Raw genomic sequence first — 22002 nt, 5'->3', positions numbered from 1 at the left:
ACAAGATAAGGTACTAGCCATACGCACCTTTTCAACATCAGCTTTCCTTTGAAAGTGGTGGATCTCCATGCTTATCACACCAACCAATTATCCTCCCAGCCCTCGCATCCTAAAAGACAGTCATTGGATCGAAAGTTAACATCACCCTTGTATGCAGTAAGCCTTCCAACAGAAGTCAAATTATAGGCCAACTTAGGAACAAATAAGACATGTTCCAGTGCATCATTTGACAATATAATAGTGCCACTATGAGTACCGTCTACACATGATGACATGAATCATCAGCAATTTTTACTATCTGTCTCTCTATTTAGGGTTTTAGTTCTTTAAATAATGACTAATTCTGTGTCATATGGCCAGTTGCACCCAAGTCCACTATCCACTAATTTGAATCATGATGAACAGAAGGTAAGGCAACTAAAATCATGCCTGATTTGGTTGCAACTAAACCAGTGGCAGTACTTACTCAAGGGGGTTGTTCATAATGATGAAGGAGTCGTTGTATCTGATCAACTTGCTCCTTTAATTGATTATAATCAGGTTTCTCATCTTCTTTGTGACTAACTGCATAACCATGACTTTTCCTTTTTCCTTTCTTATCTTGAGGAGGATGGCCATGAAGCTTCCAGCAAGAGTCATGTGTGTGACCCTTCTTGTTGCAATGCTCACACATTAAATGCCCTTTTTTCTGCCTTTATCATCATTGTTGGATGGTCCATGAGCTGCCATGGCCGAGGCATCACCAGATGGTGGCAGGATTGAACCGTCAGTGATACACTTGCAACTTTCTTCCCTTGTAACTGTGGCAAATACCTCCCGGATTGTGGGAAGCTGTGGATGACTCAGGATCCAACTTTTGACTTCCTTAATTCTGGGTTCAGACAAATTTATAAATACGATCAGTTTCAACTAATTTTTGATAGTACCTGGCATATGCAGTACATGAACATGCATGAGTTTCATAATGATCGATTTGCTACCATAGTTGAAGCAAGGAATTATAATAAAGAGTCACAGTCATGTTGGTCTGCTTTAATTCATGAAGTCGGCCTTTTATTTCAAGCAGAACAACAGTATTGGAGGCGGAAGAATAAAGTTTACGAGCTGCCTCCTAAATGTCTTGAGCAATCTGGTGAAGTCAAAATTGCATCCACTCTCCAAGGTCAATGAATTCATTAGCCAGGAAACTGACTATTTTCAGCCTTCCATGCAGTGTACATAGCATCAGTAGGCATTGGGGTAGGAGCTTGGCCATCAAGAAACTCCTCCTTGCTGTGACCACAAACGAATAGAAGAAAGGACTGGGACCATTGCAAATAATTCTCTCCCACAATTTGTGGGCAATGATGAGATTTGTTAGGTCTGCAGAAGTGTGTGACACAGGGGGGAGAGGAACAGATGGTCTCATATCGTGGAAGACACTAGGATTGACAGTTTCTGTATTGTACTCACAATACTGACCGAACTGCAGGTTTCGATCAGTCATGGCTTTGATACCATGAAATTAGTTGAGGAAAATAATATCTCAGCCTATAATTTCATTGATTAGGTTGAGGTACATATAGGGCAGATAAGGATTACAATCAAATGAAATCAGAATCAAATCAGATCTGATATCTGATTCAAAATTCAAATCAGATTCAAATCCCCTAAGTCTGGAAATAAAACAATACAATAAAAAGATAATTAAATCAGTATTACATAGATAATGCTTAATGAGTAAGCTTATCTATTGGGCTATGCCCCAAGCCTTCTAATGATATTTTACCTCAAGAAAAATTCACTAAAACACCTTTTTGCTAAAACACCCTCATTTTCCTTTTTTCCATTATTAAAAGAGGAAAATGAGTTGCAAATTAATGCTCAGCAAGTTGTAAATTAAGGAAAAAGTAGTATTATATCACCAGAAGTGACAAAAAACTAACAACTTAAATTTCCCTTTTTTATTAAGTGGAATATGATTTGCAAATAATTGCTTAGCAAGTTTCAAATCAGGAAAAACTAGTATCAAATCCCTCTAAATGATAAGAACTTTGCCAACTTAAATTTCCATTTTTCCACCAATGAGGGTTGGGTCTAGTGGAAAGGACTAGTCTCTCACATTTAGTGTTTGGCTAAATCTTGAATAGATTGCCTCCAAAAAAGGAACATAAGTTGGAAATTAATGCCTAGCAAGTTCCAAGTCATGGTAAATTAGTACCAAATCACTAAGAGTTACAAATGCAATTTGACAATTTAAATTTTCATTTTTCCATTATAAGAAGATGAATAGGAGTTGCAAATGTTTATCAAGTTGCAAATAACAGAAAATCAGTATAAATCAATAGAAGTGACAATAGTGGAACCATATCAAGCTATTTTTGGACATTCCCAAGGATTTGATTCTGATCCTCTCACATTTGCGACTATGTAAAGAATCATTTGCAACTTGTCCTCTTTTATTTATCATACAACAACAACAACAACAACAAGCCTTTATCCCACTAGGTGGGGTCGGCTACATGGATTGCAAGACGCCATTGTGCTCTATCATTTATTAAGCTTTTAGAAATATTATTAATTAAGAGATCACGTTCAACAACTTCCAAGAGTGTTCTCTTAGGCCTTCCTCTACCTCTCTTAATCGGACTCAAAGTTATATGTTCCACTCTTCTCACTGGTGCCTCCCTTGGTCTTCTTTGTACATGCCCAAACCATCTCAACCGATTTTCTACCATTTTTTCCTCAATAGGTGCCACCCTCACTTTTTCACGTATGTGCTCATTTCGAATTTTATCTTTACGTGTATGTCCGCACATCCATCGTAACATTCTCATCTCTGCTACTCCAACTTTATGCTCTTGCTGTCCCGTTAGAGCTCAGCATTCACTACTATATAACATTGCCGGTCTGATAGCAGTACGATAAAACTTTCCTTTAAGTTTATTAGGCACCTTACGGTCACAAATAACTCCTTTAGCTTTTCTCCAATTAAACCACCCAGCTTGAATTCTATGTGAAATATCTCCACTGATTTCGCCATCATTTTGGATAATGGCTCCCAAATATCTAAACTTTTCCACTTGAGGTATAATTTGATCTCCCAATTTTACTTCCAAATTATTTTCGAATAGTCCTTTATCAAATTTACAATATAAATATTCCGTCTTACTTCTACTCAGACGAAAACCTTTCGACTCCAATGTCCTCCTCCATAACTCAAGTTTGCAATTAACCTCTTCTCTTGTCTCTGCTATAAGAACTATATCATCCGCGAAGAGCATACATTTCGGGATTTCCTCTTGAATATGTTCCGTCAAAACATTTAAAATCAAGTTGAACAAATAAGGACTCAGAGATGATCCCTGATGTAGCCCAATCTTTATAGGAAAATCCTTTGTTTGACCACTAGGCGTTCTTATACTAGTTTTTACCCCCTCATACATATCTTGTATGGCTTTAATATAAGCAATCCGTACTCCCTTTTTTTCCAACGCTTTCCAAAGCACTTCTCTTGGTATACGGTCATAAGCTTTTTCCAAATCAATAAAAACCATGTGTAGATCTTTATCTTTACAACGATACTTTTCCATTAATCCCCTTAGTAGATAAATCGCCTCTGTAGTTGATCTACCTGGCATAAAACCAAATTGATTCTCAGAAATACTTGTCTCCAATCTCAACCTATGCTCAATTACTTTCTCCCACAATTTCATTGTGTGGCTCATGAGTTTAATCCCTCTATAGTTAGTACAATTCTGAATATCTCCTTTATTTTTATAAATAGGAATTAATGTACTTCTCCTCCACTCATCAGGCATTTTCTTGGACCGTAAAATCACATTAAATAACTTAGTTAACCATCTCACCCCTTCTTCACCTAAACATTTCCACGCTTCGATAGATATACAATCAGGTCCGTTAGCTCTACCATTTGCCATTTTCTTAAGAGCTTCCTTTACCTCCTTATCACGTATGTTTCGATAGAATGACAAATTTTGTTCTCCTTCACCAGTTACTAAATCCTCCAAGTTACTAGATGAATCCTCTCCATCATTGAAAAGTTTAGAAAAATAAGTCTCCCATCTATTTTTAATTTCATCATCTGTAACTAAAATTCTTCCCTCTTCATCCTTAATACACCTTACCTGTTCTAGATCTCTTGATTTTCTTTCCCTACTCTTGGCAATCTTATAAATATTTTGCTCTCCTTCCTTCGTCTTAAGGTTCTTATAAAATTCTTCAAAAGCTTTAGAACGAGCTTCACCCACAGCTCTTTAGTTTCCTTCTTAGCCATACGGTACCTCTCCCAATTTTCCTCATTGTTACACAAATGTATGGCTTTAAAACAATTCTTCTTATACTTGATTTTGTCCTGTACACTATTATTCCACCACCAAGACTCTTTATCTCTCGGACCAGAACCTTTCGATTCTCCCAAAACTACTTTTGCAACCTCCCGTATTTTTTTAGCCATATCCTCCCATATGATGTTAGCACTTCCCTGAGAATCCCAAATTCCTTTATCCAAAAGATTTCGCTTGAAAATATCTTGCTTCTCACCTTTTAATTGCCACCACCTAATCCTTGGTGTTACTACTTGTCGACGTTTTTGGATTTTACTCATAATACACACATCAAGGACTAGGACTCTATGTTGTGTCGTTACAGCATCTCCGGGGATCACCTTACAATTTTTACAAAGTTTTCTATCTGTGTTCCTAACCAAAAGAAAATCAATCTGTGACCTTGAGACTCCACTTTTGTAAGTGATGAGATGCTCATCTCTCTTCTTGAAACAAGTGTTGGCAATCTTAAAATCATACGCCAATGAGAAATCAAGAAGAGTTTGTCCTTCATTGTTTAGCTCTCCAAAACCAAAACCACCATGCACCCTCGCATACTGACCAGCTTCCCTCCCGACATGCCCATTAAAGTCTCCTCCAATAAAAATTTTTTCACTCTGTGGTATGTGTCGAATCAACCCCTCCAGATCCTCCCAAAATAATTCCTTAAGACTGGCTTCTGTCCCGACTTGCGGCGCATAAGCGCTAACAATATTAACAGTCTCACGTCCAATTATCATTTTTAAAGAAATAATTCTGTCTCCAATTCTGCTAACTTCTACAACGTTCTTCTTCCACTCCTTATCTATAATGATGCCTACTCCATTGCGTGCACTTACTTTTCCTGTATACCAAAGTTTGAAACCTTGAATATCCTTAGCTTCTTCTCCACGCCATTTTGTTTCTTGCAAGCAAAGGATATTGATTTTCCTTTGAATCATAACCCCTACAACCTCTACAGATTTACAATTTAATGTCCCAACATTCCAAGTACCAAATCTAATTTTGCTCTTTTATTTATCATAGAAAATAAGAAATCAAACTTTTTTCATTTTTTATCACTTTCAGCTGGTTGATATTAAGTTCCCAGATATGCAACTTGCTAGCTAATAATTTGCGATTCATATTCATCTATTTAGGTTTGAAAAATAAAATTTGAACTTATCAAATTGTTTTGTCGCTTCCATTGATTTGATACTAATTTCTGATTTTCCAATCTTATGGTTCTAAAATGGGATTAATTCTCTCGTTTTTTATTGAAACATTATTCCCCCTTTTGTTTTTAGTTAATAACAAGGAGCTGTTAAGTTGTTATTGTTACACCAGAAATGATTTTTTTTGTTTCTAAACGCAATTTCAAGGATTTTTCATTTGGGCTTAAACAGTCGCTTGATTTTGTGACTTGATTGTGTGGGCTTTTTGAGCTGCTATTTTTTCTTTTTGGCCTGAATTTTTAAGCTGCTATTCAGGTTCTGCCATTTTTCTGTTGTTGCTTGCAGTTTAGAGGAAGTTGCTTTAAACAATAATCTGCATTAGCAATAATAGAATTGTTTATCCCTGTTTGTGTATGATTAATTAATGAATTGTGGGTTAGACATTTTTCATGCTGTTGAGCATGAATGGCCGTACTTATTCATCTATCACGTATTTTTATTTTTTGATGCTGTAATCCATAGCTCACCCTTTATGTGTTCTGAAATGTATTTTTTTTTTTTAAATTCTGTTTCATCTGCCATTGAACCCTTCTTTCTTCCTTAAGTAAAGTTAATTGTTTATTTTTATTTTCTTCTTTTCACTGTACAGGTTTTATACCCTTATGGTGTTGGCTACTGCCTTATTTGGGAAGCCTGCCTTTAGGAATTTGATTTGCAATGGACTTGTCCTTGCTGAAGATGGGAAAAAAATGAGTAAAAGCTTGAAAAATTATCCTTCACCAATGGAAGTCATCAATGATTATGGAGCAGTAAGATGATCACATTTTTGTTAACCCCCCCATTAGTTTAATTATTTAATTATTTATTTGTCATATTACATGTAATGTCTTTTTGTCAAAATTCATGTTTTGCGTGCTTTTCTAGATAATGGGAAAGCAACTTCATTGTTGGTTTGTTTTATCTTAAATGCTTTATCATGATATTTTCTCATCTTTTGTACAGGATGCATTGCGGCTGTACCTTATAAACTCTCCTGTTGTACGTGCTGAGACTCTTCGTTTCAAGAAGGAAGGGGTTTATGGAGTAGTCAGTATTGTCCATCTGTTAATTAATCTTAATTAACTTCTTTTGTTGTCTTTCATTTAATTTTATTTATATTGAATATGTTTTATTCAATTCTACTTACCAACTGGCCTTTTGTTTGTATTGTATTGAACATCCCAGGTTAGGGATGTTTTCCTACCTTGGTATAATGCATACAGGTTCCTTGTTCAAAATGCAAAGAGGCTTGAAATTGAGGGCACAGCACCTTTTGTCCCCATTGATCAGTCTACACTTCAAAAGTCATCAAATGTTCTTGATCAATGGATCAACTCAGCCACACAGAGCCTTGTTCATTTTGTCCGCCAAGAAATGGATGGTTACCGACTTTACACGGTCAGTTTTGTGTTTCTGGAATTACTATTTTCTTTGTTTCTTCCCCATGCTTTGTGCTATAAAATAGTAGTGGATGTGATGTATTTAGATGCATATCATTACTGCTTCTTTTCTTTTACATATGCTGTCTATATGAGAAAGCATAGTGAATTTAATGTGAAAGCCATTTGTTAAGCATGCGATGGTGCATCACTTTATTGCCCGCCTTATAATATCTAAAGCTGGGAATGGAGTTTGCACTAAATATGGACAGCTCATAATTTCTTGATGATTCATGTATGAAGAGCATTCAAAATGCTTGGGAAAAAACAGAATAAGTGAGATATAAACATCAGCCTGAAATAACGTATGTGCATTATTTTGCCAGACGTTTTGAAATTAATATCACAGAGCATTAGCCAAAATAGGTTTTCCTCAGGAACGGATTGGGATCTATTAGTGACCTAACTTACTGTGGAATTGATTTTAAAATTTGTTGTAGGTGTTTCATGTGAGGTCTTTCTGTATGTTATTACTTCAGGACTTCAAATAAATTACGTGGCTTGTGAAAAGCTTATAATCTCTATGTTATTAATTCTTGATTTAATGCAAATATTTTATGAATTATATTTTGTCCATCAAGGACCTTTGAGTAATTAGGCCTTTGTTGGTTTTTTTTTTACCAACCTTCAGTTGCCATGAACAAAATTATTTATGCATGTGTGTGATTTGTTCCCACTGTTTGTTAATTTGCCGCTGTTCTTTTCTTGATGTGTAACATGTTTATCATGTTATCTCTACTTTGTCTAAAGCATTACCATTATATTGAAAATTCTTGCAGGTAGTTCCTTATCTTCTTAAGTTTCTTGATAACCTTACAAATATATATGTGCGGTTCAACCGCAAGAGACTAAAAGGTCGTACTGGAGAAGATGACTGCCGGACAGCACTCTCGACTCTTTACAATGTATGTCTTTGGTATCTTCCATCTTTGTCATGGTTATAAATAGTCTAAGTGCTTCCTCTTAGGTACTAAAATTTTTTGGCATTTAGATCTTTCAAGTGATAATTCCATAAATCATATTTAAAATCATGCCAATTATGCTCAGGTTCTTTTGTTGGCCTGTAAAGTGATGGCTCCGTTTACACCCTTCTTCACTGAGGTGCTCTATCAGAATATGCGGAAAGCCTGCAATGGCTCTGAGGAAAGTATACATTATTGCAGTTTTCCTCTTGAAGAAGGAAAGGTATGTTCGGATGAATTAGTTTATTCCAACTTTCCAAGCCTAGTCACATGAAAAAATTGTATTCTGAGTCTAGTTTAACAGCTGCTGAAAACGACTTTGGACCCAGTTGGCTCATCATCGGAAAGATTCATATATAATTGGAACATGAAAGGGAACAGGAACAGGAAAAATAATGGAAATGAGGTTTAAAAGTATGCTTGATATGACAGAAAAATTGGATGGAAACCTGACGTGATTTTACAGTTTGTGTTTTGACTGATTTTTGAGGCATTCCAGACAACTGGGTTCCAATTCTTCAGTTTATTAGTTGAACCAGTAGGTTTGGTATGATTTTGATGACTATGGTAGAAATGAACAGCTTAGTTGGATCATTTGTGGAGCTTTGATTCTCTTGGAAGCTGACAACAGAAGAAATCTACTATTTAAATTTTGCAGCTTCTTGTTTTACCTTTAGCTGTCTTAGTTACACAGAAATCATCTAATAGATTGCATTACGTCTATTTTTCTGCATGACTATGTCATAGAGGGGGGAACGAATTGAACAAAGTGTATCAAGGATGATGATGATAATTGACCTTGCTCGAAACATCCGTGAGCGTCATAACAAGCCTCTTAAAACACCACTTAGGTATGTCACTTTTACACTTGCATAGATGTACTCTGTTACTCTCACTGAGGCCAATCTTTCCCCTTTCTTCTTCCTCAATGCATTCACTCTATATCTCTATTTAAAGGAAGGTGCCTAATCATATTCCTGGTCACTGCAGGGAAATGGTAATAGTCCATCCTGATGCTGATTTTCTTGACGACATAACTGGAAAGCTAAGAGAGGTATTACTTTGTGTATTTTGATTATCTATTTGGAATTCTGTTGTTAATAATTCTGACAGTGGTAAGCCTAATATGTTTAATGTATTCTGGTTAACCTGTTCATTGTATTCATCACTTATTGAGGTTGAATATTAATTGAACTGACTACTCCTTGTTTAAGTAAGTTATTCACGAATTGCTTTATTCTTGTTTTATGGGTCTATGAAGTCCTATCTTGATATTTCAAATTAACATTCATTCAAGACACCTTTATAGATGGGAAAAAGAGAGAGGAAAGACTTTGCACACAGATCAGGGGCTTCCTTTATGTGGTTCTGCTATTTGTTACACGTTATGCTATTTTATAGTTATTTGATGGCTTTATTGTCTTTATGCTGATAGGTTATTATTGTCTTTTCATATATTTCTGCATTACAGATTAGTTATTGACAGTATAGGACCTTACCTTTTGGGACACGTGTCTAGGTTTAGGGTATATCTTGTATCCTACATCCTTGGCACATTTTTGTGAATGAAATTAGTCTCCTCTCCCTTCTTCTTTCTTCCCTTAACATTTTGGTATCCGAGCCGTCTCTCCGACCATGGCTCCGCCGGAGACTTGGTCCTCTATTGAATGCGTGGGCGACCTTGAGCATCGACTGGAGATGCAATCTGCATTGGTGGCTAGCATTCAGCTTTCTGTGGACAAACACACACAGGAAATATTCGACATGCGGCTAACCATAACCCAGTTTTCTACCCAGCTTAATGACATTAATGCCAAGCTTTCCATGATTATTAATCAACCTTCCCGTTTTGCTAACTTTGAAGCCGGTGAACCTTCCCAAGCTCCCACAAGCTCCCATTGCGACAAATACATCACCTAGACCGGTAGCTTCGGCCTTTCTCCCACCAATCGATATTCCACCACACTCATTTCCTAGACCAACCACATCCTCCGCAACTCCTCCTCCCCTGTCAACCCCACCTCCTCAGTTTGATTCGTTCCAAGGACTTATTCCCACCTCTCAACCTTCTTACTTTGTTCCAACCAAGCATAGCAGAGTAGAGTTTTCGAAATTTGATGGTACCGATTTCAGAGGATGGGCTTATCGGTGTTGCCAATTTTTTGAGGTGGATGAAACACCTGTCGAGCATCGCATCTGTCTTCTTAGTATCCATTTAGAGAAACGCGCCTTGCGTTGGCATCTTGCTTTTGTAAAACAGAGGCGTTTGTCGGACCTCTCTTGGGATGAATATTTTCATGAGATGAAAGCTAAGTTTGGGGATATTAAGGATGAAAACCCCATGATTGCTATTAAGAAGTTCCAGATGCAAGAGTCTGTGGAAGAGTATAAAGAGAAATTTGATGAGTTACTCACCGAAGTCGACTTATTTGAAGTTGTTGCCATGAATTGTTTATATAGGCGGCCTTAGGAGTGATGTGCAGCAGAGTGTTCTTAGTCTACAACCCACATCTTTGGCCAGTGCGATGAAAATGGCGAGGCGTCAGGTTGCAACCATTAAGGCGATTCACGAGAATGCTCCCCCCTCAACGCTGCGTAAGCCTTTTCACGCGCCCTCTGCGTTGTCTGCATCAGCTGCTTCTCGATTTCTGCCTTCCTCTCTATCGGGCCACAAGACCGAACCGAACCCCAACCCCCTTCCGTCTACGGGCCCTATTGTTGATAAGCCCAAATCGTTCAGCTCCACCAGTATGTCCAGTTCAGCGTCGTCCAAACCTACTAAGCAACTTTCCAAGCAAGAGATAGACGAACGACGTTGCAAGGGGCTCTGTTATTGGTGTAATGAAAAATATAGCAGCACCCATAGATGCTGAGGTTCCCATCTCTTTGCCCTAATCGTTGAAGATGATTCAGAACTCTTTGAGGATGCATTAGAAGAGATCGAGCCTCTACCCTCTACCGGAACAGTGAACGCGATTGAGGATAGAGAAGGCACGTCTACGCTGCGTCTCGCTAGCCGCATAAAACGTCAGAGCATTGTTATCCTAATTGACATGGGAAGCATGCATAATGTCTTAGATTCAAGGGTAGCTAAATGGCTTAAATTGAATGTTCAAGAACGAGATGGCATTCGAATTACTGTTGCGGATAATCGGCAGCTGTTAGTCTCCAAATGCTGTTCGAATTTGGAATGAGAAATGGGGGCTTCTTTCTTTTCTTCTGATTTTATAATCATGAAGGTTGGGGCGTTCGATATGATTTTGGGTGCTCAATGGCTCAAAACCTCAGGCCGTTTCTCCATGGACATAGTAGAGCATCTATTTGAATTTCATCAGAATGGTCAATTAATTACACTAAAGGGATGAGCTACAGAATACCACAGCCCATTATGCACATGACTCTCTTTGATGGTGATAAAACTATGGCTGATCATCTCTACCTCATTCATATTCCGCAACACTTGCAGGTACAGTTACCTTGCAACTCTTCTCTTTCTTCTGATCAGCGAAACCAATTGCACAATTTACTCGACTCCTTCACTGATGTTTTTACTGAGCCCACTACCTTGCCACCTTCTCGTTCTTTTGACCACTCCATTCCCCTTAAAGTGGACCAACCTGTGAGTTGTAGACCTTACCGATATGGACCTGTTCAAAAATCTGAGATTGAACAGCAAGTCCAGCAGATGCTTGATAATGGAATCACACGGGAAAGCAATAGTTCTTTTGCAGCCCCTGTTGTTCTAGTGTAGAAAAAAGATGGCACATGGCGTTTCTATGTTGATTATAGGAGATTAAATGAAGCCACTGTTAAGAACAAATTTCCTATTCCAGTTATCGAGGATCTCTTGGACGAACTTGCTGGAGCATAGTTTTTCTCTAAGCTGGATTTAAGAGCCGGTTACCACTATATTCGAATGAATGAATCTGATATTGCTAAAACAGCCTTCCGCACACATGAAGGCTTATATGAATTCATGGTCACACTTTTCAAAGCCGTATGAATTCGGTTTTCAAACCTTTCTTGCGAAAGTTTATCCTAGTTTTCTTTGATGATATCTTGGTTTATAGCAAACAGTGGGCAGCCTACTTGGAGCACTTGAGAGCAACCTTATCACTCTTGCGGCAGCGTCAACTTTTTGCTAAGGCCTCTAAATGTATTTTTACAGCAACACATATTAATTATCTTGGTCATGTCATCACAGTTGATGGGGTTCAGGCAGACCCGAAGAAACTAGAGGCCATAGCTTCTTGGCCCATCCCTTCTTCCATTAAGGCACTACGAGGCTTCCTCGGTCTTACGGGTTACTATCGACGCTTTGTCAAAGGGTATGGTTCTATCAGCAGTCCCCGAACTGAGTTGTTAAAGAAAAATGAGCCTTTCGTTGTTTCTCCTAAGGCTCAATCAGCTTTTGAATCCCTTAAGGCTTCCATGACTTCCCCGCTGGTGCTTGCTCTTCCAATTTTAATGAGATCTTTGTGATCGAAACTGATGCTTCAAGGCATGGATTGGGCACAATATTATCCCAAAATGGCCATCCTTTGGCTTTTGCTAGTAAGGCACTTTCTGATGTAAAACACAAACACTCACGCTCACACTGATTTGAACAGAATAGAATAAGGGAGAAGAAACAGAAACAGAGAGTGCGAGGTGGAGGGGAATTGATAGAAAATATGGCAAATATTACTTTAGGAGGAAATAATTTATTGCCTGCTGTCGATGAAATCGAGACCATTATGGATGATCAAATGGTTTTTACCTCTGAGGGGCCCATCCGTCGTTATTTGGTTCGTTGGAGAGGTCGATCTGATGAAGATGCCACCTGGATTTCAGAAGATGAATTCCAATAACTTAATCCTGCCTTGCTAGAAGCCTATCAACTCTCTACCTCTCCGGAGGAGAGTTCTTTACAGCAGGGGGAATTGATAGAAAATATGGCAAATATTACTTTAGGAGGAAATAATTTATTACTTCTTATTGCCTTTCATTAGTTTATTAGTTTTGTTGTTTTTCATTTAACTTTTGTAAGTTTCCTTCTTGTGAAGGAAACCAAGCAGCAAGTGGATTCTTATTACTTTTCATTAGTTTATTAACTTTTGTAAGTTTCCTCCTTGTGAAGGAAACTAGGCAGCAAGTGGATGTTTCCTTGTTAGGAAGGAAACCTCATGCTTATAAATAGCATGACTTGTATTCAGGAAGGGAAATGAATGTTTGAAGCATTATGATTTTCTGAAAGCTCCCTCTCTCTCTTCAGTTCTGCACCTCTCTTCTGTTCTCCCTCCTCTCATATTTCAGTCACTTCTCTCTCTTTTAACCTTCTCTGTTCTCACTTCCCCTCCACCTCCCACTCTCTGTTTCTGTTTCTTCTCCCTTATTCTATTCTGTTCAAATCAGTGTGAGCGTGAGTGTTTGTGTTTTACATCAACTTGGTATCAGAGAGTGGGAGGTAGAGGTGAAGTGAGAACAGAGAAGGTGAAAAGAGAGAGAAGTGACTGAAATATGAGAGGGAGAACAGAAGAGAGATGCAGAACTGAGAGAGAGAGGGAGCTTTCAGAAAATCATAATGATTCAAACATTCATTTCCCTGCCTGAATACAAGTCATGCTATTTATAAGCATGAGGTTTCCTTCCTAACAAGGAAACATCCACTTGCTGCCTAGTTTCCTTCACAAGGAGGAAACTTACAAAAGTTAATAAACTAATGAAAAGTAATAAGAATCCACTTGCTGCTTGGTTTCCTTCACAAGAAGGAAACTTACAAAAGTTAAATGAAAAACAACAAAACTAATAAACTAATGAAAGGCAATAAGAAGTAATAAATTATCTCCTCTTAAAGTAATATTTGCCATATTTTCTATCAATTCCCCCCTGCTGTAAAGAACTCTCCTCCGGAGAGATAGAGAGTTGATAGGCTTCTAGCAAGGCAGGATTAAGTTGTTGGAATTCATCTTCTGAAATCCAGGTGGCATCTTCATCAGATCGACCACTCCAACGAACCAAATAACGACGGATGGGCCCCTCAGAGGTAAAGACCATTTGATCATCCATAATGGTCTCGATTTCATCAACTGATGGTGAGACAGCAGACAATGATGGAATTGGCATTTGTGAAGGCTGAGTACCTGCAAAATCATCAGAAAGCAAAAGGGGAGGCTCAAAAGTTCCCCGGTAAGGCATAAGATCTTCTACATTAAAAACTAGACTAATGGCCATATCAGAAGGTAATTCTAAAAGATAAGCATTAGGTCCTAATTTCTTTGTTATGTGAAAAGGTCCCGAAGCTCGAGCATGCAACTTTTTAAAAGCGTGTTTAGGGTAACGTTCTGGTCGAATGCGAACCATAACATAATCACCTATTTTGAAGCTTTGAAATCGGCGATGAGTATTAGCAGATAATTTATATTGATCATTACTCGTTACTAATTTGCGCCTAATTTCAGCATGTAATTCATGAAGGCGATTGGCGAAAGATTCCGCATTCAGAAATGCGAAATGTCAACGGGATTGGCAGGAGGTCAATAGGCTGTTTAGGATTAAAACCTTGAACAATCTGAAAGGGACTCATGCCTGTAGACCTATTCACTGAATTATTATATGCAAACTCTGCAGTGGGTAGAACCAAATCCCAATTCTTTGGCCTATCTCCAACTAAACTCCGAAGCAAATTACCCAAACTGCGAACTTCTTGGTATATTATCCCAAAATCTGGACATGAAGCATAGTCGTCCTTCAAGTTTTCAAAACCAACAACACTAACGCTCATAGTGTGCAACAAGTTGATTCGACGGCTCAGGGCATCAGCCACTATGTTTTCTGTTCTTGAATGATGCTTGACCACAAAAGTGAATCCCTGAATATACTCAACCCATTTAGCATGTTTAGCATTTAAGTGCCGTTGAGAGTTGATAAACCTAAGCGCCTGATGATCAGAGTATAGAACAAATTGTTGCGGAAGAAGGTAGTACTTCCAATGCTCAAGGGATCTCACAATCGCATAAAATTCCTTATCATAAGTGGAATACTTTTGTTTGGCATCATTGAGCTTTTCGCTAAAGAAAGCCACAGGGTGGCCTTCTTGGCTTAGTACACCTCCGATTCCTGTCCCAGACGCATCACAAGCAACTTCGAAACACTTTGTAAAATCAGGTAAAGACAAGACTGGAGCTTGAGAAAGCTTCTTCTTAATATCTTGGAAAGCCATGGAAGCTGTAGATGTCCACTGAAACTTGTCTTGTTTTAAGCAATCGGTGATGGGAGCCATAATGGTACTGAAGTTTCTAATGAAGTGTCTATAGAAAGAAGCAAGACTATGAAAACTCCGTACTTCGTGGAGAGATTGTGGCTCAGGCCATTCTTGAATGGCTTGGACTTTCTCAGGGTCAGCTGCTAAACTCCTTTCAGAAACTATGAACCTAAGATGACTTGATTTTGAAGAAATGAACACTTAGGCAAGTTAACATAAAACTGTTCTTGACGCAAGGTGAGAAAATTAACTCGAGATGTCCCAAGTATTCTTCTCTTGACTTGCTAAAAATAGTATGTCATCAAAGAATACCACCAAAAACTTTCCCAAGTAAGAGCGAAGGAGGTGAGTCATTACTCTCATGAATGTACTTGGTGCATTTGATAACCCAAAAGGCATGACAAGCCATTCAAACAACCCATCTTGCATTTTAAAAGCAGTTTTCCACTCATCTCCAGGCCTAATCCTAATCTGATGAGAACCACTTCTGAGTTCAATTTTTGAAAACCAACTAGATCCAGACACTAAATCAAGCATGTCATCAAGTCTAGGAATGGGAAACCTATACTTGATGGTGATCTTGTTGATGGTTCTGCTGTCTAGACACATTCTCCAAGAGCCGTCTTTCTTTGGGGTTAAAATAGCAAGTACTACTGCACAAGGACTCATACTATGCTGGATATAACCCCTTTCCAACAATCCATTGACTTGTCGGTTAAGCTCTGCCCTATCTTTAGGGTTCATCCTGTAGTGTGATAGATTGGGGAGTTGTGAACCTGGAATGAAATCAATTGCATGTTGGATCTCTCATTGGTGGTAATTCAGATGGAAGCTCATCGGGAGTGATATCCCGAAATTGTTGTAAGAGTTGTTGCACTTCCGCTGGCATTTTTGAAGTAGTAGCAATTCGTTGCGAGATCTTGGATACCAAAATAAACACAATCGTACTCTTTCTGCTTTCTTGTACAAACTGTTTTTTTGTCAGAAGATGCAAATTGTGGGTTTTGGATTTTGTGCTTTTTGATTTACTTGAGCCCTTGCTTTCGTTGTCAGGCTTAGTAGGATGTAACAGGATCGTCTTGCCTCCATGCTTAAATGTATAGGTATTCTCACGACCATGATTGATAACATTGTGGTCATAAAGCCACGGTCAACCAAGTAAAATGTGAGCAACATCCATTGGAAGAACATCACAAATAATCTCTTCTTTATAGTCACCTAAGTGAAGAGGAACGTGACATTGTTGCATGACTGGTAAAGAAGTTTTTGTCGACCCATGCAACACGAAAAGGTTCTGGGTGAGGTTCTGTCTTGAGATTGAGTCGAGCTACTCCTTGACTAGAAATAATGTTTCTAGAACTCCCTCCATCAATCACCAATTTGCAAGCTTTATCTCCACACTTCACAAAAGGATGGAAAATACTTGTTCGCTTCCATGAATCACTAGGCAGAGGGACAGATAGAATGCATCGCATAACTCCAACTTGACGTGTCTCACACCCATGTTCATCAATGATGATGTCCTCATCGACATCTGAAGGACACTCAACTGGATCTACGGCAACGTCAGCATTTGCATTGTCTTCCTCACCTTTATATTGTGAGTCAATAACTAGAGTACGCTGTGGGCATTTTGACGCAATATGACCCTTTGAGTGACAGCGAAAACACTCGACAAAGGAATTGTTATGGCGGGAAGCAGGACTATAGCCTCACTAGGCTGTTTAGATGTATTACCCCTTAACCCAATTGCTTGAGTAGGTGTAAAAGACGAGCTAGGCCTAGATGTAAGTGCTCCTGTTGGTCGTTCAGACAACTGGAAGTTTGTGCTTGTCTAAATTGATTGCTCTGCACATCGATACGCTTTGTAGACGAGTACTGTGAGAGAGACGCTACTTCCAAAGTCTTATGATAAGCTTCTTCAAGAGACTCTGGAAAGTTTAACTTGAGCTCCTTTTGTATATATGGCTTGAGACCATTAGCAAACTTGGTAATGTTGCGCCATTCCTCTTCATCCATGTCACATCTAATCATAAGGTCATCGAATTAAGAAATATACTCGGAAGCTGTGGAGATTTGCCTCAAATTAAGGTATTTTGTCATACAGTTGACTCTTATAATGAGTCGGCACATATTTTTCTTTCAGCTTGGCCTTCATTTCATCCCACGTCTCAATCGATGGATAACCTTGTCGCTCATGTTCCTTTGGACATTTTGCCAGTATTTCCTAGCAGATCCCACGAGCTTCATCTTCGTAAACCGAACTCGCTGAATATCTCTCATGTCATACCATTCAAAATAATCCAAGAATGCACTAGGATTCAATCGTCCATCAAACTCAGGAGCTTCAACTTTAACCTTTTTGGTGATGTCATCAATATGTTTTCTTCTAAGGCCTTCTCTACCATTCCTATGGACTAACTAGTATGGTCTATGATGTTGATCTTCAGGCCCTTGCCCATCCCAAGTATCATCTATGTCATCAGAATGATGATTGGTAAACTCATGAGGAAATGTTCTACTGTGTCTTTCACCCCTAGCTCTAGAGGAATGACCAATCCTAAGGGAATTACCTCTAAGTTAATTGTGGACTGGGAATTGTTCATTTTTAAGACTTGACTCTCCTCTAATGATAGGTCTTTTGAGTATCCCTCCAGTTGTTTTCCCTGTATCTTGTCTGTATGTCAACTGAATTGCACCCATTATCTCTTCAAATTTATTGTCCATGAATTCTTTAATTTCATCTAGCCGCTGGTCCACATATGCCCTTTGAGTCCTTTCAGAGTCCTCAAGATGATTTTGGGTGATTTGGGAGTTATTAGCCATGACAGATTTTAGGGCAGTAATTTCTTGTCTAATAAAGCTTGCTTATCGTATAAATCACGAATGGTCATACAATGACAAAGATGGTATGGTAAAGTGCAAGTTTGGAGTGGATTTAATAACCTAAGGAAGAAAGGCCCCTAAGTTGCTCTCACCTAAATAGGTGAAGTCCCTTTTTTAACAACACTAACCCTCTGAGAATTCAAAAATTCCACAGGGATCGTATGCTAAATAGGTAACAATTCGAGTGAAGTCTTCACAGAAATCTTCAAAGGTTCAAAAACCTTTCAGGAAAACCGTTAGAAGCTTCAACTAACCTAGGGTAATTTTTTGGACACGAGTGTAGGGCAGGATTGTGTGTAAGGTAGGTGTCTTAGGTTATACGAACACTGCTATCAAAAGTCACAAATTAACAACATAATGATCAATGTAAATTTTCCCTTTTATTATATATATATATTTTTCAAAATATTAAAACATGATTAAAAAAATAAAAATAAAATAAAAATTGCAATGCTCAAAGAAACCCAAGTACCGCACAACAAAGATTTCAGAACTAGCTATGAATGAAACACCTTCCTTTAAGAACCAAATAAGCCAGTTAAATGAGAGGGTCGTCAGCCTTACTAGCGTTGCTTTAGGAGCCCAAAACAAAAAGTTTTACCCCCAACTAAGTTTTTAGATGATGACTTGTGCCCCTCAGCTCCTTCAAAGTTGAACAAATTCCGTGAAAACACACAGAAAACACTGAAATCACATTCTCGCGGCGAATGTACGGACGGCGCGCGTGACGGCGCGTGAGGCGCGTGAAGACCACGCACAGAAGCTCCACGGCGAGTGACGGCGCGTGTGGCTTCGGGCGGAGGTGGTTTTTTCTGGTTCTAACCGGATTTTCCCTTTTGAGCACGATGGTAGCGTCCATTTTTGGATCTGACGTCAGGAAATGTGATTCTGGGTGCTGGCAGCGTGAACAGAGTATGCTGAGCTCCCCTGAGAGTTTTCCTTCGATCTCCGGTTGCGGAAACAGCCTAGGAACGTTCAGAACCAGGCTCTGGTACCAAGTTGATGTAAACACAAACACTCACGCTCACACTAATTTGAACAGAATAGAATAAGGGAGAAGAAACAGAAACAGAGTGTGGGAGGTGGAGGGGAAGTGAGAACAGAGAAGGTGAAAGAGAGAGAAGTGATTGAAATATGAGAGGGAGAACAGAAGAGAGATGCAGAACTGAAGAGAGAGAGGGAGCTTTCAGAAAATCATAATGCTTCAAACATTCATTTCCCTCCTGAATACAAGTCATGCTATTTATAAGCATGAGGTTTCCTTCCTAACAAGGAAACATCCACTTGCTGCCTAGTTTCCTTCACAAGAAGGAAACTTACAAAAGTTAATAAACTAATGAAAAGTAATAAGAATCCACTTGCTGCTTGGTTTCCTTCACAAGAAGGAAACTTACAAAAGTTAAATGAAAAACAACAAAACTAATAAACTAATGAAAGGTAATAAGAAGTAATAAATATTTCCTCCTAAAGTAATATTTGCCATATTTTCTATCACTTTCCTACTGTAAGAGACAATTGTCTGCGTATGAGCGTGAATTGTTGGCCATTGTTTTTGCTGTCAAGCAGTGGCGTTCTTATCTTTGGGGACGCAAATTCATCATCCGTACTGACCATTTACCTTTGAAGCATCTCTTGGAGCAACGTGACTTGAGTCAAGAGCAGTGTAAGTGGTTGCATAAACTTTGGGGGCTCGACTATGAAATCGTTTACCACAAAGGATGTGATAACGCTGCAGCTGATGCTTTATCTAGGCGTTCCAAAGGGGACTGTTTGACCATTTCAATGCCAATCTCTCCATTATATGAGAGGGTATGTGATTCTTGGCTTCTTGATGACCATTTACAGCAGCTGATTAGAAGTCTGGAAACTAATCCCTTTTCTTATCCTAGGTACACTTGGGAACACCAATTGTTGAAACGAAAGGGTAAGCTGGTGGTGGGTGCTGATCGAGGTCTTCGAGAGTCTTTACTTCAGTTTTTTCAAGTTGATGGCATTGGGGGCTATTTAGGTATGACTCCCACCTACAAACGGCTTGCCTCTTTTTTTTATTGGAAAGGAATGGAAAAGGATGTTCGCAATTTTGTACATCAATGCACTACATGTCAGCACTTTAAACCAGAATTAATTGCCTCCCCTGGTCTTCTCCAACCCTTACCCATTCCGGAACATATTTGGTCCGAGCTCTCAATGGACTTTATTAGTGGCCTTCCCAAATCTTACTCTAAGACTACTATTTTAGTTGTTTTTGATCGTTCATCTAAGGCTGCTCATTTCATGGCTCTCAAGCACCCATTTACTGCTGTAGATGTGGCTAATATCCTCATGGATAATGTGATTAAGTTGCATGGGTTTCTTAAGTCTATTGTTTCAGACCGGGATCCTATTTTCTGTGGGAAATTCTGGAAGGAACTCGCAAGCTGTATGGGGTCAAATTACAATTTTCTTCAGCATATCACCCCCAAACGGATGGCCAACCTGAGGTACTCAACGCTGTTTGGAGTGTTACCTCCGTGTGCATGTCGGGAGATTTTCCTAAACAGTGGTTAATGGCTGCCACTTGCTGAATTATGGTACAATACTACCTTCTACTCTTCCATTGGTATGTCTCCCTTTGAAGCTGTTTATGGGTGCCTCCTCCTACTCATCTGCCTACATTGCTGGTGATTCATCTAATGAAATGGTTGATAGAACTTGCAATTCACGGGAGCTTACTATTCAGCTTTTGAAACAACACCTATTGAAGGCTCAACATAAGATGATTCAACAAGCTAATAAGCACTGGTCTGAGCGAAAATTTGTTGAAGGAGACATGTTTTTCTCAAACTACACCTTTTTAGAAAGAATCTCTTGAACAGCTCTTCCTTGCATAAGCTAGCTGCTCGTTACTTTGGCCCATTCAAGGTGTGTTACGGCGTCTTGGGGAAGTTGCATATGAACTGGACCTTCCTCCTCACACTAAGGTCCACGCAGTTTTTCATGTTTCCACGTTAAAAAAGTATGTTAGCACGGCTGTCCCCACTACCCCCACCTTACCCCCAGTGGATGATCATGGTCAGTTTATGTTTGGAACCAGAGGAATTACTGGGTAGAAAAATCATTAAGTGCTATAATCTACCGGTGACTCAAGTGCTGGTTCGCTGGAAATTTTCTCAACCTGAAGACGCTACTTGGGAAGATCTTTCAGCCGTAAAACAGCAGTTCCCTCACTTTCAGACAGATGCTCCCGCTCTACCACTATCCTTGTAGACAAGGATGTTTTTTAGGGGGGGAGTATTGTTACACGTGTTATGCTATTTTATGGTTATTTGATGGCTTTATTGTCTTTATGCTGATAGGTTATTATTGTCTTTTCATATATTTCTGCATTACAGATTAGTTATTGACAGTATAGGACCTTACCTTTTGGGACACATGTCTAGGTTTAGGGTATATCTTGTATCCTACGTCCTTGGCACATTTTTTGTGAATGAAATCGTCTCTTCTCTCCCTTCTTTCTTCCATTAACACTATTGATGTTATGATGAATGACATAAACACATAAGGACACTTTGAATGACAACATTGAACTCTAAATCTGATCAGTTGGGACTTCATAAAATAATTTAGTTTGAGTTTTATTACTCAACAAAAGCACAATGCTTGGAACAATAGTCATAATTTGATTGAATAGTATTGATAATTTTTGTTCTTTGTTTTGAGTCTTTCATTGTTTGTTTCTTACACTACACTATCCTTGCTCTAAATATATTAAACCCGAGCCTCCTGTTAACTAGGCTTTCCTAAGCATTTTCTCTCTTGTTTATACTTTTTATGATTGAAATAGTGATTTCGTCCATGCATAGGGACGGAAGGAGATGCATTACACGCCTTGATATTAAAGAAATGGGCATTCAGGCCTGCTTCATGCAATCTTAAGCAGAATTCAGTGAAGTTCTCTTCAAATTTAAACTAATT

At 38.8% G+C, this 22002-nt stretch overlaps 1 protein-coding gene across 1 annotated transcript in view; it reads left to right on the top strand.

The window, feature by feature from the left end:
* LOC129297519 (isoleucine--tRNA ligase, cytoplasmic-like) overlaps positions 1 to 21137 on the top strand; it is a 45196-nt gene extending 24059 nt beyond the window's left edge. Inside the window, exons 13-21 of the mRNA XM_054935851.1 lie at positions 6129 to 6288; positions 6482 to 6565; positions 6704 to 6916; positions 7737 to 7862; positions 8005 to 8142; positions 8667 to 8770; positions 8910 to 8973; positions 19615 to 20467; positions 20950 to 21137. Coding sequence (XP_054791826.1) covers positions 6129 to 6288; positions 6482 to 6565; positions 6704 to 6916; positions 7737 to 7862; positions 8005 to 8142; positions 8667 to 8770; positions 8910 to 8973; positions 19615 to 20467; positions 20950 to 21137 — 1930 coding nt within the window. The remainder of the gene's footprint in view (positions 1 to 6128; positions 6289 to 6481; positions 6566 to 6703; positions 6917 to 7736; positions 7863 to 8004; positions 8143 to 8666; positions 8771 to 8909; positions 8974 to 19614; positions 20468 to 20949) is intronic.
* The last annotated feature ends 865 nt before the right edge of the window (positions 21138 to 22002 follow it).

The sequence above is a fragment of the Prosopis cineraria genome, unplaced genomic scaffold (genome assembly GCF_029017545.1).
Source record: "Prosopis cineraria cultivar Desert tree isolate PC_DT_omini unplaced genomic scaffold, ASM2901754v1 PC546, whole genome shotgun sequence".
In the NCBI taxonomy this organism is placed as follows: Eukaryota; Viridiplantae; Streptophyta; class Magnoliopsida; order Fabales; family Fabaceae; genus Prosopis; species Prosopis cineraria.
This window is presented reverse-complemented; position numbering and strand designations above follow the sequence as displayed.